The sequence below is a fragment of the Odontesthes bonariensis genome, chromosome 6 (assembly GCF_027942865.1).
Source record: "Odontesthes bonariensis isolate fOdoBon6 chromosome 6, fOdoBon6.hap1, whole genome shotgun sequence".
Classification (NCBI taxonomy): Eukaryota; Metazoa; Chordata; class Actinopteri; order Atheriniformes; family Atherinopsidae; genus Odontesthes; species Odontesthes bonariensis.
The window spans coordinates 32,129,544-32,155,578 of record NC_134511.1 but is presented as its reverse complement, the minus strand read 5'-3'; the positions used below and the strand labels follow the sequence as shown (position 1 = coordinate 32,155,578).

The window sequence follows — 26,035 nt, the reverse complement described above, 5'->3', positions numbered from 1 at the left end:
CTGTTAGGGAATTGGTTAAATGGCATTTAAAAGTGGGTATGAATCAGAACCATTTTGTAGTACTTTAATGATTGTAACAGATGACAATGACATAAAGTTGAGGGTCTGTTGGTCTTTCTACTCTTTCATTTAATAGCAAAAGTAGGTTATTGGTGGTGGTATCACTAAAAGTAGCACTTGAAGCAAACTCCTCAGTTAAGCTGCACTATTGCCGTTTTAATCTGCACTTGAATACTGCCACAGTAATCTAGAGTTGCAATCAAACTACACTTGTGTTACTAAAAGTCAGTAAAAAAACCTTATGCTATTCAGAATTTGAGAAATACTAATGCCCATGCAATGAATATATTCATCCTCACAGCAAGCCAATACACCAAACATGAACAGCATTTAATGACAGGTTGCTGCTGTCTTTATTTAATCTATTGTTTGATATAATGCAGTCATAACTGAGCCTTTTTCTGATTGAAAGAAAACACTTAATAGAGGTATATCAAAAGTAATAGATAACAGATTACATTGCACTAACTCTGAACACTATTTATGTCATGCATTAACTTGTATGTCATATGTGTAAAAAAAAATAAAAAATACTTTGGACAAAGTCAAAGTGATGTTACCCACTGGCTTGTGATCAGACATTTTGAAGTTTTGAGTTTGGCATGATACCAATCTTTGAAGATGAATATCTTGAATATTGAATTATTTTCCGAAGGACCACCAACACCAGTCAGTCACAAGTGAATCTTGCTAATAACACCATCATGACTTGTGGGAAAATATATCAACTTGTCAGCACCTAGTGTCAGCGGTATAGACAACCTCACTGGTTATGTAACTAAGCGCTGATATACCCTTAGAATTATCAGCACTTGTTTCTGCATAAATTAGAGAGAGCTTGTACATCCTCAGTACCCTGTGTTTCAGCAGGACGCAGTACACTATATGTGCCAGTATTTGTGAAATATTGTGTTATATTTAGTTTGACAGCCATTTGCTTGACAACAACTTGTGGAGAAAATATATTTTGTACTCCACACAAGTTGAAAAGTGGCATATCTTGATATGATTTTCGCCTGAAGGGAAATAACCCCCTCACCTGACAGACGTTCTAATTCAAACTAGCACCTCAACATCAGATCCTAATACATTATTCCATGACCAGGAGAGACACTGGAAGCAAAAAGCTGTTACATTACCACTGTTTATCTGCTGAGAGACCGGATAGCTGCAAGGCAGTTTCTTGAGTGAGCCACAGAAAACATAATGTAACTATGGCTCAACTGTGAAAGACCCACTGGATCTGTGTTTAGTCCAGAGTTTAAAGGTTGTAACTAGAGAGATAGAACATTTCTAATGGACTTTGAGAGAAAAGTGCATTGACATTTCAGACATTTTTGTTTCAGTTCATCTACCAAATCTGATGTGTCTTCTTTGTACAAAAAGCCCACAGCAGGACTTCTCTGATCTATCAGCACAGGGAAGAGGAAGTAGCCCCTTGTCAATGCAAAAGCAGCTTGCGGCAAAGGGTCCCATTATGTGAAATGGTTGAAAACCAGCTTTCATGGAGCAGACTTATGGGAGTGCTGGAGCAGTACCCCTGCTGGGAAATGGCATAGAGTGTGTGTCTGTGAGGGGGGGGGTTGACAGAAGGGTCCAAGCTGCACATTTGCCTCGTGCTTTCAGCACTCTGCCTTTTCCCGCAACCCCCGCTTCCTTTTCTTGAACCACCCCATCCTAGGACATTTTTGTGGCTCAAAACATATGGGTAGCTGTCCAAGAGATGAGCCAATGGCCACCTTCTGCCTCTCTTTGTCAACATGCAGCAAACAGAGGCCAATCACCATGTGGGTATGCTAATGTGTGCTGCCCTGGAGCCGCCCATAGAGATGTCAATCTGCGGCTAGGGCATACTGGATATGAAAGGATAAAATAAGGCTTTGACTCCAGAGCATTGTCAGTCTGAAGGGGTGATTGGAAGGTGAACAGCCCGTTGCAGACCAGCAGCAGACTCTCTTTTGGCTCCTCTCTGCCCCAGGTTTGTCAGGAATGACGTGGATAGAGAAGGAATGCAATCCTCTCCCTCCAGCTCAGGATATGAACATCTGCATGTTTTAAATCAGACATTGGTCAAATTATATTTGCAAAAGAGTGTTTGTTTCTAGTGTAACCTTTGTGGAAGAGTAGATTCTCACAGTAGTGCGCCACTACAGAAATTACATTAGAGAGTGAAGTGGGAAGAGAATATGAAAGTCAATTAGGCTTACTTCTGTGAGATTTACACCCAGCATTAACATGCATCACATATCAGAACCTAATTACATTCAGATCTGACATTAGGATGTATCTTCAGCATACAAAATAATAATCAGAATTCTAATTACCCTCACTAATATTCAGGTGTCAGTACATGTCACCTCAGCTAATAACACTTAAGCTTTAAAACAGGCAGTAAACTTCTCTTTTGTACCCATTCCCAAGGATAGTGCCATCTTTCCCCAAACAAGTATAGTTGTATTGGAGCTGTTGTATTTATAGCCATTACTAAACTGAATAAAAAATGAAAATGACATCATGATCAGCCTATGAGAATTTGTTTTACTAGTTTGACAAATTAAGCCTTTATAAGAGCCATGCTTGACCTTAAGTAATGAATGTTGTAGATGTCATAAACACTTGTTCACTGAGCTTCTCCAGAGCTGGCTATTGTATTTACAGATTAATTACATACACTGTAAGTCGGTCCAATTCTTCTTATTCATCATGTTGTGGAAAGTTGACACTTTCTCTTAATACCATCCATCTGGTGCTGCCTCAAGCAGCATAAACAGCAGCATCAAAGAAGCACGCCGAAGTGTTGAAGTTATTTCTTAAGCCTCTCAATTGACTTGCTTTGTTTATGTAGCTCCACCGCTCACCTTTTTGTTTTTAATAAACTCAGAAAGAGTCACAATTATTATTCTATCTATGGCATTCTGCTCCTAATGATGTGCCATCACTCTGCTGTGCTGTGGCTCTGCCCTGGGAAGGTCTTCGGTAACACCATAGCATTCTCCCATGTGATGTGTGTACTTACACAAAAATCAGGCTGGTGGGTTTAAATGTGCATGAGTTTCAGATGTGCAATAAGATCGGAAACTTGAGTTATCCCCACTGGAATAGTTTAATTTATTTATGTGGCTTTTTGCTGAGGGAAAATGGGACCCTTGGGTCAGCATTACTCTACAAGCATATATGCTGTCTTCTTCTTTCTTTATCTTCTGCATCTTACCTGTAAAGACAAGCTCATATTTCCTTAGTAGTGCACTTATAGGAAATCATTGAGAATGATAGATATAAAGGATTGTATCAATTTCTCTATTTCCATCTTTCTGTCATCCTCTCCTGTGAGTTGTAGAGGCCAATATAGCTTTATGACCCCCCTGCTTCTTGGTAGTGCTGTGCTGCTGTAAGCATGCCTGAACTGGAGTGCTTACGTAGATGCACTGAGAGACCCTGTACATGACGTATGTGAGCATGGGCTAGTGCTTTGTTTGTTTGTGAATTTACAAGCGCACATAGAGGTGTTTGCAGAGGTGTGTGTCCTATTTTGTACAAATGCAGTCAACGAGCTAAGAGCCAAGCTGAGTGCTCTTGAGAATGTGTGAATATGGAACATATTATGTTTACATACATGTTTGTCTGTACCCGTTCATACATTATTATTTGCCAGCCTTTTCAGACTGTAATAGGATGGCTTTAAATGCAGCCAATCGTTTAGCCACTTGAACCCAGTTAATGTTGTCGCTGTTAGCTGAGCGTCACTCAGTCACTTCAACTAAACTTTGTTTCTAAACCCGTTTTCTTGCTCCACAGCGCCACAAAGCCCCTTATCAGGAACTAGTGGAGCGTTACCTCAATTGCAAGAGTTGTCACCATCATCCTCCGCTGCTCCTCCCCTCTCACCTCATTTAGAGATGAGCTTGGATGGGTGTGTTTGAATGTGTTTGCATGCACTGGTTATGTATCAGAGCTCAGCAGGAGTCACGGAAAGAAGGCCACAGGTGTGTCCCCCCTGCTGCCGCCAACATAGATAGATAGATAGATAGATAGATAGATAGATAGATAGATAGATAGATAGATAGATAAATACTTTATTAATCCCAATTTGGGAAATTGTTTTGTTGCAGCAGCATACAGTAAAGATACAGAATAGAATAAAATAAATATAAAATACAATACAATAAATAAATATTTTTCAAATGAGTCCAGTTTGCAGCCGATGACAGAACCAGCCTTCTTAATAAGTTTATTAAGCTTGCTGGCGTCACCGGCTCTGATGCTGTTCCCCCAGCAGACCACAGCGAAGAAGAGTGCACTGGCAACAACAGACTGATAGAACATCTCCAACATCTTGCTGCACACGTTGAAGGATCTCAGCTTCCTCAGAAAATAGAGTCGGCTCATCCCCTTCTTGTAAACAGCATAGGTGTTGGTCCTCCAGTTCAGTCCGTTGTCCAGGTGCACTCCCAGGTACTTGTAGTCCTCCACCACTGCAACATCCTCTCCCAAAACGCACAGAGGCTTTGGAGCCGTTGGAAATAGACTCATGAGGAGTTGGCACTGATGATTGCAAGACTTAAAAGTTATTAGTTATAGCTTATTTTGAAATAGTTTATTTAAAAATGTATGTCGTAGGTGGCTGCTGAAGGCCATTGGCCAACTTGGTCGCACACTTCTGATTATCGTGCATTGCCCTTGGTATGAGCATTTTCTGGCAATATTGAAAAAGATTTTTGATTAGCATCCATAACTACTGTTTTCTTGACAAGTTAATGTTGGCTTATAAAACATGATCACTTTTATTAACCCATTTAAGCCGGGAAAGCATTGCCGCATTTGTACCTTTAAAGCCGGGGGGCGCTGTTGCGTTATTCTACCATTAAAGGGATAGTTCGGGATATTTGACATGAATCTGTATGGCATCACCATAACCAGTGTCGTGCATTCAAACTGACTTACCCCCGACAGTGTCCTGTGAGCCGAGTTCTTGTCCAGTGTTGGTCAAGGCGAAAGTAGTCCGGCTTGTTTGCTGGGGTCAAGAAATTTGCGCGTTTTTCTTCCCAAAACAGTATGTGTGCTAAAGAGTGATTTATTTCATCACAAAAACCGAAGCCGGCAAAAGTCACTCCTCGTTATCACTTGGGCCCTATACTGTCTCTCATTGTGTATCAGTGCGCACGTCATTCTGACCGCGAGCTGTGCGCACGAGTTCACTTTGTTTACTGCTCGGGAAGATGTCTGACAACGAGAGCGACGAGGAACATATTGACTTCCGTTCAGAGCCAAGGGGGTATCTTTATGAACCCGTTTATACTGAGGAGGAAGTTCGCCAAATGGACTTAGATCGGGCAGAAAGAGAGAGGGTGGACAGAGAAGTGATGGAAACAGAAGCTGGAGCCACTGCTGGAGCTGCGATACCCAGGGTGGCCGACAAATCCTGGTGCACTTGTTTGAAGTGCGAAGTAATGCAGACAGAGGTGGAATGTTACTGCTGCCACGAGTGGGATTTAGTTATGCCCCAGATACAAAACCTTTCCATAGATGAGGATGTCGGCGGCCGCGGGACAGCTGCCTGCATCACAAATAACGGTGACTTCCCTGCACTCCTGAATGCAGGCGTCTGAGAACTTTTTTCCATGTTCCCAAGATCAACTGGAAGAGGCGTCCCAGACCAGCTGGACCCGATGGCCAGTTGTCTGCAGAGTAAGTGTTGAGCACTGCCAAAGAACAGAAAGACTCGTGCGCACAGCTCGCGGTCAGAATGACGTGCGCACTGATACACAATGAGAGACAGTATAGGGCCCAAGTGATAACGAGGAGTGACTTTTGCCGGCTTCGGTTTTTGTGATGAAATAAATCACTCTTTAGCACACGTACTGTTTTGGGAAGAAAAACGCGCTAATTTCTTGACCCCAGCAAACAAGCCGGACTACTTTCGCCTTGACCAACACTGGACAAAAACTCGGCTCACAGGACACTGTCGGGGGTAAGTCAGTTTGAATGCACGACACTGGTTATGGTGATGCCATACAGATCCATGTCAAATATCCCGAACTATCCCTTTAAGGCTGGGAAAGCGTACACGTCTTTTTCAGACGGTAGCGATTGTGTGGAGTTTCTTGGCTTTGATGATGCTGATGAACGTGCTGACCCAATTGATCGAGATTTATGGCTTGCACATATGTTTGAAGATGACGATAACGACGAGGATGATTTTGAAGGGTTTGAATGTGAGTGGAAGACTAACAATTACCACCATAATCGACGGAGAGATTTCAACCGCACACCAGGGGTGAAAGTCGATTTACCTGCAGATGCCACACCGTTGCAGGCATTTAATCATATTTTTACTGAGGAGCTTTGGGCGCATCTCGTTTCCGAGACGAATAGATACAGTAACCAGGTACATCAGACTCCAGCTCGAGCAAAGATGGCAAGGTGGTCACACGTAACTGTGCCGGAGATGAAAACGTTTATTGGAATGTGTATGGGCTCCTTGTGCTGCCAGTACGAAGAGATTACTGGCTATAAAATAAATATATAAACAGATAAATAAATAATTCAATTATAAAATTAAATTTTATTTTATTTTATTACTGTTTTCTAATTGAAAATAGCGCTGTTCCTGCACTTTACTTTTTACATTTTCTATTTTTGTGAAGGTGTATGTAAATAAACTCAATTTCCAAAGAAAGCCACAGGTGTAAGCTCTCAAATACTTTTTGAATTTTGTTTCTATCTGCTACAGAGGCTGAGAAATCAATCATTTAGTAGGCGTTGACACAATTGCTGAATTTCCAGAAAAACGTCAGGTTTTAGGGGGTCTTTCTGAAATCGCCCATAGGTTTTACAGGCATTCTTTTCCAGGCGTTTTAGGCCTAAATGGGTTAAATTAAAAATTAGCTCCATGATCTGCTACAATATCAAAATCCTGCACACACTTGAATGTATTATTAAAATGTATCTGGTATGAAAATATTCAATCATAGGACTTCAAAAATGATGTATAATAACTCTATAACTGTCTATAACTGAGCTCTTACACCACGGGTTGGCAGCCATTTTTTTCCCCAGAGAGTCGTATTGACTTAGTATAAGTAATCAAACTGTGAAAAATTAATTAAAACCTGGCCACAGTATGCTAGCTGTGTCTTTCATTCAAAACTCTCCCCTCTGTTTAGAAAGCTTGTATGACAGCATGTAGCTATGGCTGCCAATTCATAGTTTTTGGTAAGAAAATCTGTATTGATGTTGTGCACTTTGAACACAGTAATATTCTCTTGTCCCATTAGGCATACTGCCTCATGACAAAATATTGGTTAAAACTCAACAGCCATTGGTTGCGAGCAGGCCAAAAGGCTTGGAGGTGACTACTGATGACAACAACAATAACACTGAAGTTTATAGCTGCCAAAAAAGTGCAAACTGTCAAGTGCAAAGCTTAGGGACCTGGGGCCCTTGCTGCAAAAACTGAGCAAAAGCTCTGATAGACACAATTTGTAGCTTTACAAAAAAATTCCATTGGTGTTTAAAGTGATTAAAGAATCAGTGTAAAGGCCTTATGTATTTCTCACCCTTCTCATTCTCTCTATGTTAAACTGTACATGTACCTTTTTATTTCCTTTGTTTCCTTTATTTGTAAAACACCAATTTCATAAGTCTCTTCAGTTGGTTGCCAGACGAAAAATCTGAAGATGTGCAGGATGGAGGGAATGTCGACTTCGAGATTATGTTATCAAAAGACGTTGTAACATATGTTAGGGTTTAAGGCTGCATACAACTGTTAGAAAGGTTCAGCGTGGCTCACATTGTGTGCAGAGAGCCTGCCTTAGAGATGAAATGTCTGTCAACAGGCTCGATGGTTTTCAGTTTGCTTAGTGTGCACCCAGTAGGCCCAGAAATATGTGGCACATGCAGAATGTTGCTGAGTATGGTTTGTAGGCTCTCCCCTCTTGCGTTGCCCCCAAGAAAACGTATCCGTGTGATTCATCCTGCAGCACGTGGTTACAACTGGGCTCTGACAACTCCTGCTTCTGCTGCTTCTGTGAAAAAAATAAGTTCAACATTTCTCAAGCAGGTCCTCCGGTAACATTAGCCCATTCTAGCAGTTCCTCCCACACACATTCTGGAGGCATGATTTTGAGGGGAAAACGCCACAGGCAAGAAAACCATCGTTTCTGAGTGTTAACAACTGTGTCTGAATCTGGCAGTCTGAGGGTGCACCCAGGCTTCCGCTCTAAGCAAATTATGGGTGTGAGATGTGGATTTAGAGGTATAAATGTGAGTTTATGTGTTTCAGTACCTCCCAAGAGCAAGAATGACACTATGTTGCTGTTTTCTTGTCATATGCTAAAAGAAGGTCAATAAACAAGAGCCATTACCTTTAGTTGCCCATTTTATTGGATAATTTACACTTTCATAGCTGGACACAAGCCACTCTTGTTTTAACAAGGTTTTTCTCTCGTGTCAGAAAATGTATTGAGAGCCCGTTTAGGTTGTGCGCATCAGCCAAATCGGGTTACTATATATCCCTGCCCACATAATGCAGGGGTTTTCAAATAGAACCTTGGAAACACTGGCCTCAGTAGACATGGGAAGAAACAGTATGTTATATTCTCTTTGATTTGTGCCTTGAGGCATGTGAGAAGAATTTGAAATTGCTTATGTGCTGTTGTAGAGGATACGAAGGAAGCTGAATATCTGTAAAAGACCATTTTATCCACCAATTTCGTAGCATCAGCCAACTTGTGATTTGGAGTGCTGGAGTCGGTTAAACCTTTCTTCTGCCTTTATTTCGATCTATAGGCAATGGCTTTACACACTTCTTTCTCTCTTTTTATATGACTGCCTTTTAAATTTAACGTGCAGTTTACCTGAAAATGGATGAAGGGCTGTCAAAATAGAAAAGAATTTTTTTTTCCTTCTGTGAAGCCATATTCCTTCATTCCTGCAGTGTGACGTATCCCGCGCTAAAAGATGTATGACTTCCTCTAAAGAGGTGAATAGCCCACAGCGACCTTCTACAGTCGCTTTTAATTGCATGGTTTCATATCTCATTGGTTCCTTGTAAAACATTTAATGATGAGCCTGTTTGTGCAACACAAGAAAAACCCTGGATAAATGCATTTGATTTGATGTTATTTGATGCTTCTGTCTTTCCCTGTATCCGCTCTGTCTAATAGCTGGTAATGTAATTGTGTTTCCATCAGAGGGAGGCCTAATGATTGACTGTAGCAGAATGTCTAATGTGTTGGTGAGATAAACCTCCCTCTCAAATGCTCTGGGTTTGGCTTGAGATATTGGATCAATAATCTCTTCTCTTGTTCTCCTAGAATACCGAAGTGTTTTCAGTGGTAATATTTTTGTAATGCTGTGGAAATTTGCTCAGCATGCTTCTACCATTTCTTTAGAGTTTAGCAGAGTTGCAGAGAATTGCATGTCTTTTCATATTTTTGTAACTTTTCACAAATGAAAAAAAATTGTACTTTTAGGCAAGGTTTTCTGATCATAAGAGGGGCAAAACCAAGCTTCTTCCCTGTTTTGCTTTGCCAAAGGACACTCCGTATGGACGGAGATAAACCATTACCCGGTCTGCTGGCACCATCACAGAGCCAAGCTGCCTCATCTTTCTTGCCAGGGTTTCTAACTGGTGTGTTTGTGTGTGTCTCTCTGTGTCCCCCTGCAGGCTTCGAGCTGCTGTACCAGCCAGAGGTGGTGAGGCTCTACCTTTCTCTGCTGACGGAGAGCCAGAACTACAACACCCTGGAGGCAGCTGCAGGGGCTCTGCAAAACCTCAGTGCTGGACATTGGACTGTGAGTTCTGGGTTCGGGAGGTTACAACACTAAGATGCAATGTTCTCTCTGAAAATGTCTCTTTCTTACTGACTTTCTACCAACTTCTGTTCCAGCAACATATATATTTACAAGGTGAAAATGTCAGTTAAGCTAAAGAAAAGGTAAGACGGGGAAATTATTGATAGCAGCTTTTTATTCATTGGGACCTTCTATCCAGGAGGAATTAGATGATTAAGTGAGGGCTACAGTGCAACTTATTTACACAACAGTCGTTTCCAGTAGAGGTCTGCCTCCACTGATGGATTAGAAGAGCACCTCCACAGCCACAGTCAGTGTTTTTTTCTAATCAGAGCAGCTGTGGAGCTGCTGAGAAACTGTGTGGCTCACAGGCAGCAGTAAATTATCAACAGGGAAGGCTAGCTCTCAAATGTCAGTTAACGCTAAGCACCTCAGGCAAGAGCGGTCACCTATGTTTTTCTGCAGACTTACTGCACTTGGCCCCCAGCAGTACTGTCACGAAAGTGCCACTTGTTACGCCTCTGTGTCAGTCTCTAAGCGTATGCTGTTGTCCCCCCATTACGTCTGCAGCATCAGCCTCTTCTAGCTTATGTCAATAAAGAGGTTGAGATTTGTTTTTTTGTTGAAATTTAGCTCACATTTAGAGTCTCACATTTAGTCTTCGGAATAATTCATTCGTTGTCAATTACAGTTAAGGTGAGCATTTTGAGGTGGGATCATTACAGGGCTGTTTTTCCTGTTGAAGTTGTTTAGAATGCCAGGTGGTGTTCAGGAGCCTTTGGAGCAACTTACACATCACTAACACATCTGGAAGCTGGACAAAGTATCTGTTTTAAATCTTTCTCATTCTTTGCTCTTCCTTTGCACCACAGCTTTGATCTCCTTCCCCACAGCTTACTACTGTCACCTGGTGGCTCAGCCATGCCTCTCCACTGTTTAATTACATCTCTTGGGGTACAGCGCTTAGAAGAGAGACCCTTTTATGTTAAACTGAATGTTTCATGTTTCAAAAAATTTGAAGTAAAATCTACTGATGTTTGAATTAAAACAAATTATATCGAATGTCCATTCAGAGCTCCGGAGTGTAAGGCTGTGATTTAGTCAGATGGAGATGGAGAAGCTGTCTTGGACTTATGCAGTGAACAACTGAGTGTGTGTGGGCAAAAATAAAATCATAAATGCCACAGTACCAATATGCCATTTCCTTGCCCTCCAGTGGTCCAACTACATCCGAGCCACAGTGCGGAAGGAGAAAGGTCTCCCCATCCTGGTGGAGCTGCTACGCTCCGACTCTGACAAGGTGGTCCGAGCTGTGGCCATTGCCCTGCGCAACCTGTCCATTGACCGCCGCAACAAGGATCTGATTGGTACAGAGCACTAACAATGTCACGCACTCCAAACTCAAAACAATACTGAAATACTATGTGCACACTGAGGAACTGCTTATTAACAGACGTTAAAAGATGTTTGGTTAGTGTTACAATACTGTGAAACTGTCTTTATTTCTTTACATATTTCCAGGAAAAGAAGAATCAATGATTTATTCAAGCATAAATATTTAAGCATATAAGTATATTTATCAAAGCAATTCTAACACACTTGAAATGGTATGTCCACCTTTATTCTTCAATACAACCCTAGTCCTCTCAGACCAGCTTTCCTGTAATGTCTTTGGGTCATTTTTTAAGAAATAGTTCTCCCAGCTTCTGGAAGGATAGTACAAAGCTCTGGTTTGGATGTTGGCTGCCTTTCATTCCATTATGTTTTATGCTTGAATGATTCACAGGTCAGTGTTAAGTGGCCCAAAAATAAAACGCGTTCTTCTGAAATAGTCAGGTACGAGGACTGGACTGAAAATGAGTGAAAAATCAGCCACAGTCCAAAGAAAATTTGGCTGTTTGGAAGCAATACATGAAGAAATGAGGGTTGAAACAACACATCTACAATGTACTGTAGACAGCTACACATCTGAACATCTAATCACAGTTGACACGATGCCACAACAACAGCAATTGATTTTATTTCTTTTTCCCTCCACCTTATAGGAAGTTATGCCATGCGAGATTTAGTGAGCAACCTACCCAGCGGTCAGCAGCGACCAGCCAAGAATCTGGAGGAGGACACTGTGGTCGCCATCCTCAACACCATCCACGAGATTGTGACAGACAGCTCTGAAAACGCTCGCTCCCTCATCCAGGCCCAGGCCATTGAGAAGCTTGTCGCCATCAACAGGACCAGGTGAGACTTTTATAGCTACAGTACAACTAATGTTAAATTGGGAATGGGATTGAAGTTCATGCAGAGCGGGAAACTCTCTCATTTAGATGGAATCATTGTGGTAAATTATTTTATCAAAGTTTTCGTTTTTTAGTTGTAGTTCTTCGTGAAAGTGAAATATATTAGTGTTAAGGCTACGGCTTAATAGAATCGTTTACCTCCTTATCACAGAGTTACACAGTCTTTTGTGTGTGTTCACAATGGGAGTGTGTCCAGGTCATCCTGCCTGCACTGATGCACAGTAAACCAAATCATACAGTATTTTCATATACATGTAACAAAAATGCATGTTGATGTATCAGTGAGACATAATGCTGATAGTTAGACCTTGAAAGTCAGTTACATCATTTTTATAAGCAGTGTCTTAACTTTCCACAACTGAGTGAGCTTGCCCCGTATCACACTTTTATTTCACGATCAAGAGCACTTTCAAAAGGCTGCTTCTTGTGTGAGGAAATATTGATCACACCGAGAGCAGCTAACTAGCATAAATATATGCATATTTCTTTCACAGGCCTGAGAGCTGTGTTTCCTCATGAGAATAGCCTTCTTTGATGTGAGGGCCTCCACCCACTTTTAATTAACACTGGGGGCTCAGAGGTAGACAATAAAAGGAAACGTGCACTCATATGGTTATAAATTAAAAACCAAACCCCGGAGCCGACAGGGGACACGACGTCTTTGAATACAGAGATTGATTGCAGCAGCACTGCACGAGCACAGGAACTGTTGCTGCGTTCGGGTTAGATTGGCTCTCATACTATAATTGCTCTGGTAAATTCTTCATTTATTTCCTCCTTTTTTGCGGTGCCCTCAGCCAATCAGCACGCGAAACAAAGGCGGCGTCCCATGTTCTGCAGACAGTGTGGAGCTATAAGGATCTGAGGAACGCTTTGACCAAGGACGGCTGGAATAAGAGCCACTTTCAGGTACAAAGCTGTAATTTGGAACAAGTTATTATCCAGTCTCTGACATGTCATTTTGTAATATCAGGTAGTTAAAAAAAAAGCTATTTGGAGCATGTTCGCTTTAGAAAAAGGTTTTAGTGCCTTCTTGAACAAGTTCTGATTTCATAGAATGATTTCAGATGAATCTTGAGATTCTAAAAATAGGGCAACATAATCAAGTTGCAATATTAATCTTGTAAAATGATTAAACTGTAGCCAAGCATTAAAAGAGAAAATAAAGTGTTTCTGTTCTGCAGTACATTGTGTGAGCTGTGTGATGTAACGCTGCTTGCTTTGCCTCCACTCCCAGCCCACTGTGACGGCCACCCCTAAAGCAACCAAGAACGGCAAACCAGGTTATGACGACACCACTCTGCCCCTGATGGAGAAGAACCAAGGTCAGTCAGTGAGCGTGTATGCCAGCATGTGTCACTTTGCCTGTTTAGAGGACTAAAGAGGGAGGTCAGGTAAAGAAGAAATGACACCACTATAAAACAGACAATAACCTGCAGTGCCTGCTTATAAGGTTAAAACTGTATTTTGTCATTGTTAGCAAATTCAATCAAAACAATAAAACCACAAACTTTTTTTTCTACTAAGTGCTTTAAAAACACATGCAGTAATTAGCTAAAACAGGACTTTACACAAAATGGAGCAAATATTGCATATCTTATGGGACTATTTGCAGCCAGGGATGTGTACATATTTGTGCTCTAATGTTTTTTCGCACCAGGATTGTGTGTGTTGACTGATTAAAAACAAACTTCAGTGCTTGTGTTCATGACAGTGAACCAACCATGTCATCCAGTGTAACGGTGTGTCTGTGAAACAAACAATGGAGCTGGCAAGGATGACACTGTTAACAGGCTTTGACTACAAATGTAACACTTCCATAGTTGGTTTCAGACCCCCCCCCCCTCCAAGAAAAGTCATTAAATAAACTAAGGTTGTCCTTATAACACTAAACCTACCCTGACAGTCCTCTAAGCTGGTCAAAACAAAGTACTAATAAGTGCTGAAAAAGAGCAACTGCCCGAGTGTGTATCCGCTTGCTGAGGATATGTTTGTGTATTCTTTCTCATGGCTCTATTAGACTTTCTGTGCTTGCCGCATTACAACTCTCATCCCTCTGCTGTGTTGTGTTCAATGTTGCAAAATCGTTATTCATTCTGTTGGAGTCAAAGATAAAGCACACAAAATGTGAGGTACAGTTTCAAACAGCATACTGTTGTTGGTAAATTAAATACTTAAAAGGCTTTGATCGCTGAAGAACATAAGACTGGCATTCCACATTGTGAGATTTAAATAGATATAATCGAGTCAGGGATATTAAAATGAAATTAACTCCCACAATTTTGAATGATGAGTAGTTTATATGTGCAGTGTCCACAATGAAAACTTGAAACAGAAGTTTTCTGAAACAGCAGTTGTATTTCTAGAGGAGGTGGAGTGGGGACTGGGTGAGTTTCATTGGTCCAATGACAAACATCTCTTTGACAGAGGAGTCAATAGCCAAACAGCAGTTTTCCGTGCCGACTTTTAGCCTTTTGCTTTTTTTTTTTCCTTTAAAGATCTTTTCCATTCTTACATGCACATAAATCACAACGCTTATGCCTGCCCACTCTCAGTTTGCATCATGTAATCACTGGCCGAGAACCATTACCCTTAAAATTAGTAGTTTTTGCCTCAATGACTCAGTTTATTTGTTCGCCACTTGTGTACAAATGGCATATGAATGCTTTTCAGGCACCAGGGAGTGTGGCAGTGGTGATATGATACCTATGGATGAGCTGAGTCGAGGTAAGAGCCAGTCTACATAATGATCCTTAGCCAAAGAAGAGCTAGCTCTACACTAATTTGTTTCCAACATCCAGCAGTGCTTCAGCATCTCTTCTACTAGTTTTATAAAAAACGTTGCCAAGATAATATTTGTTATCTAAAAATTTCAACCACTGGACACTGATCGTGGTGTGATGGCTTTGGACTGAGCTTCAGACAGATTCTCTTTGATGCTGTGTGTAAGACCCCTCTCTCAATAAGATGTTTGTACGAAGTTGGCCTTCATTAATAGCTCAGCAGAAAAAGATGTTGGTGGTTCCCTTTCTGCGTGAGGAATGTATTTTTAATTTCTCATTTGGCCCATTTCCTCTACTGTGTTTCCATCAAAGCAATTATTCTTCCTGTTGTTAGATTTGTTGAAATTCAACTTCTTTTTTTTGAGTATTTACAAAACTCATTTGTGACCCTGAGGGGTAATGAAAAAGGATTTTTCTCCTTGTTTTTCTATTTTTTCTCCCAAGCCACCATCCTGGAGTATATGTTGCAGGTTTTCCTCTGAGTCACTGGGGTTCTATATTTCAAGCATCTCTTAATGGTTCAGGAGACTTCTGCTGAAACTGGGAACAAAAACTTTCCACTTTAAAGTAAAAGTTAAAAGTAGTAGGAAACTCTCTGCACTCATTTCTTCTAGAAGTGCAACACGACAATACTAGATACAGTTGTTAAGAACTTACAGTACCCATCAAAATGTTGTTTATACCCACAAAAGAAAAGATGAGAGTAGTTTTCATTTCAAATCTGGTATGTTTAATGTCAATATATGACAGGCTTAATGTTGATTCAATTGATAAAAAAGTGATTTGTTGCTTATATGAAGTTGCTACAATTTGAAATTTTGCCTGTCTAAACTAGCATATATTGCAAAGTTTAAAGTTTGTCCTCCTGTAGCAGGAACTGTCACAACCCTGTTCCCTCTGCCCCTCTCCATTCCCACACCTACCCAAAGGTGACAGTCAGGCAATGAGATAAAACAGTAGAGTTTCTGTTTCTACTCTGTCATCAAGGCTTTGTGGGTTTCAGGACTGGATTCGGTCGGAAATGGACGTATTTTAGAAGCTGTGAGCTGCAAGTTGCCTGCGGATTTACATTAATGCACAATATTTAGATTTTACTTACAGTATATCTTACAGATTAAGAAGAGATGTTAGTGGGCGATGGTGGTCAGGTCTTCTTTTGTATTACCGATCACTTCTATTGGGTTTGTTTTCATAAATACAGTTGTTTGTTGTTGGCAACACTAGATAGCGTGTTTGTGGCATTTGAGATGGTTACTATCCCTAGATTAAGCACTGTATGTTATGAACTGTGACACAACTTTCCTTTAGAGAAACTTTAAAATTGACCTATCACCTAACAAAGCACTTAACTGTACTGCATGTAGTCGCATCAACATATACACACAGGTGGGAGTGGGTTATGCATTTAAATTCCCATGATATGAATATGCATCTCACTCAACAGCATGGTGCTTCTTAAACAATTTAGATATTTTTAGAAACTGAAGGTTCAGAATGATGATAAAATGCATGTGCTCCTAATCCTCACAGTAGAACCAAACATAAAATGTGGAGGGGCTGAATATGGCCAACAACCAACCTTGAAAGACTTAATAAACACCGGCCCAGTCTGAAATTTTCTTTGTAAGTGCATTTTTATTGGCAGTTTTGAGGACAGCATCAAATACCACTTGTGAATACTTTTTTTAAGATCTACTATGAGAGTAGATAACATGATTGGCAAAAAGAAGCACAAATTAAGTATATGCATGTGTAGTCTACTTGTCTGTGTCAAACATCGTCATATGTTTTGATGTGTGAAAGAATTCTATATGTCTCTTTACACATGTTGTAACTGTATTTACCCGAGAGTCAGAGGAATTAACTGATCGTTCTTCTCTCACCTCATCAGATGGTTACTCCACCATTGACCAGAGGGACAAGGACTGCAAATATAAGACGGTTGAGGGCTCAGTGGACCTGACAGAACGGGAACCATCAAAGGTACAGACAGACCCCCTTTGATGGCACGTTGGATCAGGGGAACAAACGATGGAATAATGAAGTCTTGTGAAAATGTTATCACATGTCCTCTCTCTGTGTCTCTCTCTTTCTCTCTCTCTTTCCCTACACACATTTTCTGTGGTGGTCCTCATTAGAGGTTCTTAATCATATTGATTCAGTAAAGAGGCTGGAAGTTGTCCTTCTCTGTTGACGTAGCCATCGCAGCTCAGTGCTGTGGACAGCCTCAGATCTGTGAGCCACCAGTTAATTGAGTGTCAGCTTTTGGAGTCTGTTGAGTAATTAATCTGAGACTGATTAAAAGAACCGCTAAGAAGCGCACTTCCCGGAGACAAGCCTTGTTTGAGAAATTAACAGACCGCTGCATTAACAAGGGGTCATCCGCTGATTATACAGACTGTTCACACAGCAGCCAGAGCTTGCTTATTGTCAAGCTGATTGGCAATCCAGTTTCAAAGGAACGTGACAAGATAAAGGCCTCAGAGGATGTCTGACATGTCAAATGACTTGCAAGTGCTTTTAGTTGTTTAGTTTTCATCTACTTGAGTGTGTGATGGATGGAATATGCCTTGTGAGACTCTGAAATAAATTGAATAACAAGTCAGCTTGAGTCGCTTACACATACAGGACTGTGCAAAAGTCTTGGGCCACTCCTCATTTCTTTATGTGTTGCTAAGAAAACCGGAGACAGGTGCAGCGTTTTGTTGAATCACATGAACATGAATAAAGGCCAAGGTTACACTGAACATTGCAACAAGAGGGCACGTTGGAAAAATAGTAAATGCTTAATACTACGAATGAGTTTGTGAAAAATTTTATATTTAATGCATTATGTAAAAAAAAAATGTTATATTAGAATATCATCGGAAATATTGGTAGGGACAACTCTGTCTTCCCCAAACTTTTCTTTGAATAGTCTTCAGGAATAGTTCTCTGGGCTTCTTGAAGGGCATCCCAAAGCTCTTCTTTGGATGTCGGCTGCCTTTTGTTCCATTCTCTGACAACATGATCCCACACTGCTTCAATAATGTTGAGGTCCGGGCTCATCAGACCTGTTGCACTGATTTTCAGCCCACTTCTTGTGTCATTTGGCATAGCTCAGCCTTTTCTCCCTGTTTCCCTTACTTAAGAATGGCTTCTTGACAGCCACCCTTCCATGGAGCCCATTTCTCAGTAGATGAACGAGCTGAAGGTCCAGATGCATCTTTCAGGTCCTGTGTCAGCTTGATTTTTCCTATTTCTTTTGGATACTGCTTTCAGATGCTGTAGAATTTTTTTAGGCCTGAAACTTCTTTTGTCCTCCTCTTGTCCAATTTGTTCAGATTTGTTTAGAACACTCTGCAAACCATGCTGAGATATGCCAAGTTTTCATCTAATAGCTCTTTGGGAATCATCTTATTGGTGCCAAAGTACAATTTTCTATACATAAAACGATTGTCTTTTTATTGTAACAAAGTGCCTAAAGATGCTATTTGAAATTGGTTCTGCCATTGTTGTGTGGATTAACGAACCAAAAAAACAGCATTCCTTTGAAAATGATCAGGTACAAGGACTGGACTACAAGACCTTCAGAAAGCCTGAAAAACTACTGCTCAAGACCATTTTAAAAGATTACAAGAATGTCTGGCTCAGTGGAAGCACAAAATAAAGAACTGAGTGGTGGAACGACACTTTTGCACAGTACTATATGTGAATGTATTATGTATGAGTACATATATAATCCATTCATAATTAACAACATCATTAGTTGCTGTAGGCATTCTTAAAGCTAATTTGGGAAACATCATAATTTGGCTTTATATGAACAGCTTTTGATTGCTCAATGGAAAATGCTGCAACTGAGTGAAGTTAAGCAATTGAATATAGTAGCAAAGTCAGACATAAACACAGGTCAGCACTTTTCTCATCATATTTAGGCAAACATCTACAGCACATAGAGCTGAAGGCACGCTGTCACATCTTGAAAGGACAGCTCACAAGCTCCAAACATCAGTAATCACAGCAAGCGGTTGTGCTCGTCCTCAGAGTTTACAGGCCTTCTAGCAGTACTCCACAGCTGCCATCTGTGCTTCCCAGAGGTGTTCTTCTGCCTTCTTTGAATGCAGCTTGGCTGTCGAAACTTCTCCCTCCCTTTTCGATTTGCATGTTGTTGTATTCTTCTTTGTAATCACTCTAACTTCTCTCCAAAGCTCTCTTTAAGGCAGGGAACTAACACTGGCTTCTCTGATCCTGGATGCATGTATGCGAGAATGTATATGTAAAATTTATTGACCTCTTTTTGTTTTACTGTGTTTTTGTTTTTATTTTCCCTAAACCGTCCTCCTGTGGCTACAGAATGACACAAATAGGAAACACTATATCAGGAGTAACAGGCCTGCGGTCAGTCTGGTGGACGCTTGTGATGTTAAGCCCCAGCCTGTTGACTCCTGGGTCTAAATGCATGCATGGTAGGTCTGGAAAATTCAAGCACAAAAAAAAACTAACTCCTAAAGCTGTCTGGGTTGGATTGTAGCGTCCTTTTCCATCCATCCATCTCTGTTAGTTCATCATTTCTGCCTGTTTTCCTCTCACCCGCTCACATTTTATCACTTAGACCTGCTGTTACCTTTCTCCCAGAGCAGTCAGCTGGAGAAGCCAACATGTTCTATTCACTGTAACATACTCCAAATATACTGAAGACAACTTTTATTTTCTATCTATTTTACGCAAGATTTCATGTGTTGCTCCATTACGAAAAAAACAAAACCTCGAGGGCAAAGTGCTGATTCAAAAATCACAAATGCGCCGTGCATGAATCTGAATTTTGCTGCTCACAAGGATCAACATTATGCTGTGAAAACATCAAGTGGCCTCTGTGCTCTGTAATACTTGTAGAAAGCAGGCATACTTCAGTATCTTTTTACAATTCAGCACTTCCTGCCTCATTGAAAAGCACGCCCAACCTGTCTCACTGCTTCCAGAGACAGCGTGTGCTGAAATTATTGGCAAATGATGAAGGGAATCATTCTATGGCACTTTAAATCCTCCAAGGACTCAGGTATAAAGGAAAAACAGTAGGGAGGAAGAAAAAGACATGCACACACACTCAGAAGCTCCTCTCTACCTGCATTTGTAATGTATACAGTTTCTGGGGTAAAATGAAAAAAAGATTTTAAGTGAATAACTGTAAACTGATAAGGCAATAATGGAAAGAAGCACTCATGCATTGCAGGGGAGGATGAGCTCACAATAATTTATGATATACGTTTTAAAGTTAGTAGTTTAGTTTTGTAGTTTAGTGGCTTCTTGTTTAGAGCAAGAATTTCTGCACGTGTGGATGAGAGATTTCCTAAAATCTCTTTTTTCTAAGCAAAACCCACACACAAATAAGAGCGGATAAAGGCTGCCTATCTCCATAAAAGAGTAGCTAAATGTCTTCTGATCATTTCTAATATTCAGACACCTTACAAATGATTAATTATAAATATTTAGTTTTTCTCTTATTCCTTTGGTTTTGTCCACCAAGTTCCCATCGAGTGACTTTCTCAGGGCTGCCAGCTGATCTGGGTTCGCCTCATTAGCTGTTATTTTACTGTCAGCAACATTTATCTTCCTGCCTCCTCTTTGCTGCCATCATCCTCAACTCTGCCTTTGGCCTGCTGTCAAATCCCACTGCCTTCCTCACTGTCATTCTCTTATCTCAGTCGACTTTGTTAGTGGCCATCCATTCAGTTTTCTCTCTTCCATCCATTGTGCTGTTGTGGAAAAACCCTCACATGGTGACTTAAGAGATAAAGTAATGTGATTTGCTGTGTTCATTGAGATTTTGCCTCTTGATTTTTCTTTAATGCTACAGGTAATGATTAGAATGAATCATCAGGTATGTGGTCTTCACTTGATATAGACCTGGCAGGGTTCCATTAAGCACATTAAGCATCTGTTTTGCTGTCACCTGCCTCCATTCACCATCTGGACTGACATGGCTGAAACAATGACAGTGATGTCTTCCTTGTACTGTGATAATGCCAGCTAATTATTTTTATCTGTGGGACATGAAAGCACAACTGAGGAGTTTCATTTCAAAATTCATTCACTGTTTGCTAAATATTAAATATGTTTTAGTATGATTATGGTTATTATATACAACCCCAAATACATAAAGGTTGGGACATTATGTAAAATGTCGATAAAAATGGAATGCAATGATTTGCAAATCTCATTATCTATAATCAAAATGATTCACTCATGTTGAATTTAATGGTATTAGCACATCTAAGAAATGTTGGGACAGGACCATGTTTACCACTGGGTAGGATCCCCTTTTCTTATAACAACACTCTGTAAATGTTTGGGAACTGAGGAGTCCAGTTGCTGGACCTTTGAAAGAGGAATGCTGTCATTACATATGGCTTCTTCTTTACCTGACAGAGCTTTAACCTGGATTTGTGGATGGCACGGTGAACTGTGTTCACAGACAATGATTTCTGGAAGCATTCCTGAGATACTGCAGTGATTTCAGACAGAATGATGCCTGTCTTAAATGCGCTGCTGCCTGAGGTCCTAAAGATCATGGACATTGCATATTTATTTTCAACTGTGTCGCTTGTGCTCAGAGATGTCTCTCGATTCTCTGAATATTTCCATATTTTGTACTGCAGATGATAGAATATTTAAAACCTTTGCTAAGTTGTGTTGAAGAACTTTATTCTGAAATTGTTCCTCAATTTGAAGACAGTTTTCTTGCAGATTGCTGAACCTCTGCCAATCTTTACTTTCGAGGACTTTGCCTCTCTGAGATTATCTTTATATACCCAGTCATGTTACTGACTTGTTGCCAAATAACCTAATTAGTTGCAACATGTTCCTCTGGCTTACCACTTACTTTTCCAGCCTTCTGTTGTCTCTGTCCCAACATTTTTGAGATTTGTCATTGCAATTAAAATCAACATTAGCTGTTATTTTGATGAAAAAGTAAAATGTCTCACTTTTAACAAGTTTTGTGTGTTCTATTGTAGAGTAAAATATTGCTTTTTTAGTTCTGCAACTCATTTGCAGATTGTTTTGAAAATAATTATGATTACATTGAATTGAATTCCAATTGGCTTGAATTGCACTGTACTATTTAAGTGCTTTGAGATGACGTTTGTTGTATTTGGTGCTATATAAATAAAACTGAATTGAATTGAAAATTTAAATTAATTTCTGGGTTTTTTTCAGGTTAGATACCATCCTAACTTTTTTGGAATTGGGGTTGTATTCAATCTTAAATCATTAGCCTATAAGAGAGCATGACCCAGAAAAAAATTCATTCTTATGAGTTGGCATGATGTATTTTGAACTGAAACTCTTAATTTATTGGTATTTCAAACTGAAATAGTTGTTCCCCTCATATTTTTTTCTCTCCTCCCTTTCCTTAAGGCTTAAAAAAGCAACAACGTGACACCCCAGCTAGGAGAGGATCTCTCATCACTACTGCCATTTCACAGGAGCTCAGCTTTGGAGTTGGACTTTGTACAAAAAAAAAAGAGGATTTAAAAAGATCATGATCACAACAGTGACTACTCAGCAGCAGCAACCGACATTCAGTCATGCTTTTCAGAGAAAATAAAAGAAAATGATGATAAAAAGTGACAACTCTTACTACTTGTCATATCTACATTCCCGCTGGACATCGTGTGAATTTTACAGTGTTGATTCTTGTTGAGCTCTACGAGAAACAGATGGAAGTTGGTGCTGGTGATGGAAGTTTGATAAGCAGAAGAAGCAAAGTAAAGTGAAGTAAATGGATGAGGAATGTGTATTTGAAGGAAACCTGTGGTACATATATCTGTATATATCCATATATATCTATATAGAGAGAAAGATAGATGTACATCTATCTCTATATATCTATATATATATATATATATATATCTGTATATAGAGATCTTGATGTGAACAGGTTTGGACTGGTGTGTTTAAAGGCTACTGAATGTTTGTTTTGGGTTTGATCGGACGGACACAAGAAAAGCAAAATGAATGGAGAGAAACAGAGGCGGAGAAGAGCTGTAGCATAGTAGATAACCATGTACCCCCAACAACAGTCTGCTCTCATGAACTGAAAATCTGTCTGGGTTCACTGTGTTTTTCCTTTTCTTTTTCTTTTTTTTTTTTTTTTTTTGTTAAGATAACAAAAGTGCACTGCTTTGAAATCAAACAAGGGATTGATGTCCATTTTATAAAGTGAGGAGTCTGCAAGTTGTGATCTGGAGGAAAGCAAGTGACAAAGTGCATACATCTAATGAAGTTATTGTTTTTGTTCACACAGCGTCACAAGAGGAAGCTGAAGTGCAAACGAACTAGATCAAGGGACAGTCAGTTTTATTGTGTTCAACATGTTTGAGCCAAAAACATGTAACCACACAAGCTGCAGAGTGATGCGGTGCCATGCGTTACCGAGCTGGTTGCGTTTTGTCAGTGATGTGTATTAAAGAGGCTATGCGGCGTTTTGTTAATACTGATTTGTGCTTTTGAAAGGAGAGGAAGAAGACTGTTTTCTTGCTGAAATGATGGGTCTAAAAGCATTTTTTTTGTGTGTTTTATATAAATGTATATTAGAATAAAACAGATCAAATGAAAACTGAAGGAAAAACAACACAAATCACACACTCGTTTATTGTATATTAATATCACATTGTTTGGAAAGCACATGTCATTTGATAAAGGCTCACCATGTCTGTATGCAAGAAATAACCATCTGTATAACTTTAAATGTGTGTCAAATATTGTTGAGTCACGCTGATGATCACCTATTTATATTTTGTATTTGTCAAAAAGGTTACAGAAAAAAAGTTTATCTGCATTGTTCTTCATAAGGTAGAGGATCGACATTTGGCTGCCCCTGCATCTTTAAAGTGGCCACTTTGGAGGGGTCAGACAGAGGTAATGGGAAAAGCAAGAAATTACAGTGTTAATAAAAGAGCCTTCATTCTACTTCATCATGCATTTATAGGTCATTTAAGTACCATCAACCTCCTTCACTGCTGCATCTTAAAGACAAATATTAAGTCGTGAGCATGACGAATATCTGTACAGATGTTTATATTCTATTCTTTCCAAGTGCCAGTTTTTTGTGGTGTCCTTTGGATATTAACTAAATCACTCATGCGCAGGAGGAGAGAGAGTTGGATGATTGGGTGTTGCTAGAGGGAGATAGAAAGCACTGCGTTGCAGTGTGTCAAATAAAATGTCAAGGTGGGGTCATATAGTATATATTTTTACAGCTGTATAGGGTAGACAGAATCATATTGCCATTTAAGAGAATCCAATCTTAGCTGGTATCACTCATGCGTCTCTCATTCAAGGCAAACGGCATGTGCCTGCGTTGAAGTCTGATTTTTCCTTGTGACGTATGTGACTTTATAAAGCTTGCATATTTTACACGGTGTTTACAAAGATGTACGTTGTGGTAAAAATCAATGAACTACAAAAAAGATTTTTTTTAAAAAGTTACTGTATATTTCCATTTCCAGACTAAAACCGTCATAATACCCAGCATCCCCTTTGTGTGTCCTCAGACGTGTGTGCTTTTATTGGACAAAGATCTGTGTGACTTTCTGATCCTAAACGCACTACGCAGTACCACTACCAAAGGATCTGGAGCTGTTTTCACATGAATTCTTAAAAGGAGGTTCTTGGTTTTGTGGATGTGCAGCCCATCTTACATTTACAGATTAAAGAGCCACACAACTGTGCTGTAAAAAAACATGGACACACATCGAATCAAACAAACCTACCTGTGTAGATATAACTGATTCAAGACCGTCGAAATAAAGTAACTGAGTAGCAGATGTGTTTGTACCTATCATGTGCCTTAACCTTTTCCATGGTAGATAAAGATAAGTGTGTTTTATATAACTTTATTCCTCCCCTTCGACTGTCCTCCCTCCATTCTGTCTGGTCACCTTTCCTCCCCGTCTCATCCCCCCACTCCTGCTCAACTCATCACCTCTTCCATCCAGCATTCGGCCCCACCAACCCCCTAGGTAGTGTAGACCCTTAGTGGGTTTCTGCCTTGTATTACATTGTATCATAAACTTTTAAAGAAGGTAGTATCATTCGAAAAATGGGTTTGATTTCCTAGAGAAACAAAGTTAATCCTTTCGTAGCGAGCAGAAGCGATGCCACAGTGACAGAATGTATTATGTTAATTTTACTAATAACCAGAGGCAAATATTACGCTTGTTAAACATAACGGAAAAATACTGGTTTGTAGAGTATAAATTTGGTGTGTTTTCAATAAATCATGCCTGAAAAGAAAGTGTTGCCTGACTCCGTGTCTTATTTTGAGTTATGTGATTGTGAGAATAAAGTCTGACATTGTGAGAGCAGCCCTTGGTGGCACTAATGTTCCACCACCAACCTCAGACATTTAAAGGGTCATTCTAGGGATCATTCTAAAGATTATCATTTGGTTCTGTACACAAGTCTTGAGCCACCCCTCTTTTTTGTATATTGTCAGGAAAATGGGAAATAGGTGCAGCAATTTAATGAAATAAAAATGGAAATACAGTATAAGAGGCAAAATAAGAGTTTTCACAATTCAGAATTTGCTACCTTTATCCTTCAGTACAGTCTGAGCCCTCTTAAACAAGTTTTAATGTAATTTTTTTCAGGAATAGTTCTCCAGGTTTCTTGAAGGACATTCCAAAGCTCTTCTCTGGATGTCGGCTGCCTTTTGTTCCGTTCTCTGTCAAGATGATTCCACACTGCTTCAGGTTTTCATTGAGGTCTAGGATCTGGGCAAGATTCATCACTCCATGAGTCCAGTTCTTGTGTCCTTTGGCATAACTCAGCCCTGTTTCCCTTCTTTAAGAATGGCTTCTTGAAGGCCACCCTTCCATTTCTGATGAGGCTTCAGTGAACAGTAGATGGATCAGCTGAAGGTCCAGATGCATTTCCTTCCTTGATTTTTTTTTCCTTTTTCTTCAGATACTGTTTTTTTTTTTCCAATTCAGTTAATCTGATGCGGGTCTGAAGATCACAGCCATTGAATACTACTTCAACAAAATCTATTTAAAAATGTAATTGGGACAACTCTAAAGTATATGAATATGAGAAAACAATATCCTGTTCTTATAA

The 26,035-nt window shown here is 40.0% G+C and overlaps 1 protein-coding gene across 11 annotated transcripts in view; it reads left to right on the top strand.

The window, feature by feature from the left end:
* The window catches only part of arvcfb (ARVCF delta catenin family member b), a 119,915-nt gene extending 94,701 nt beyond the window's left edge, over positions 1 to 25,214 (top strand). For 7 of the 11 annotated variants that reach the window (XM_075468339.1, XM_075468338.1, XM_075468343.1 and 4 more), the window contains 9 exons: positions 9,728 to 9,855; positions 11,072 to 11,222; positions 11,901 to 12,093; positions 12,950 to 13,061; positions 13,390 to 13,477; positions 14,826 to 14,879; positions 16,827 to 16,918; positions 19,271 to 19,383; positions 22,334 to 25,214. In XM_075468339.1, coding sequence (XP_075324454.1) covers positions 9,728 to 9,855; positions 11,072 to 11,222; positions 11,901 to 12,093; positions 12,950 to 13,061; positions 13,390 to 13,477; positions 14,826 to 14,879; positions 16,827 to 16,918; positions 19,271 to 19,372 — 920 coding nt within the window. In that variant the 3' untranslated portion in view covers positions 19,373 to 19,383; positions 22,334 to 25,214. Of the gene's footprint in view, positions 1 to 9,727; positions 9,856 to 11,071; positions 11,223 to 11,900; positions 12,094 to 12,949; positions 13,062 to 13,389; positions 13,478 to 14,825; positions 14,880 to 16,826; positions 16,919 to 19,270; positions 19,384 to 20,771; positions 22,313 to 22,333 lie in introns of those variants that run through there. The other 4 variants (XM_075468342.1, XM_075468340.1, XM_075468336.1 and 1 more) reach the window with 3 other exon arrangements.
* Positions 25,215 to 26,035: the final 821 nt, after the last annotated feature.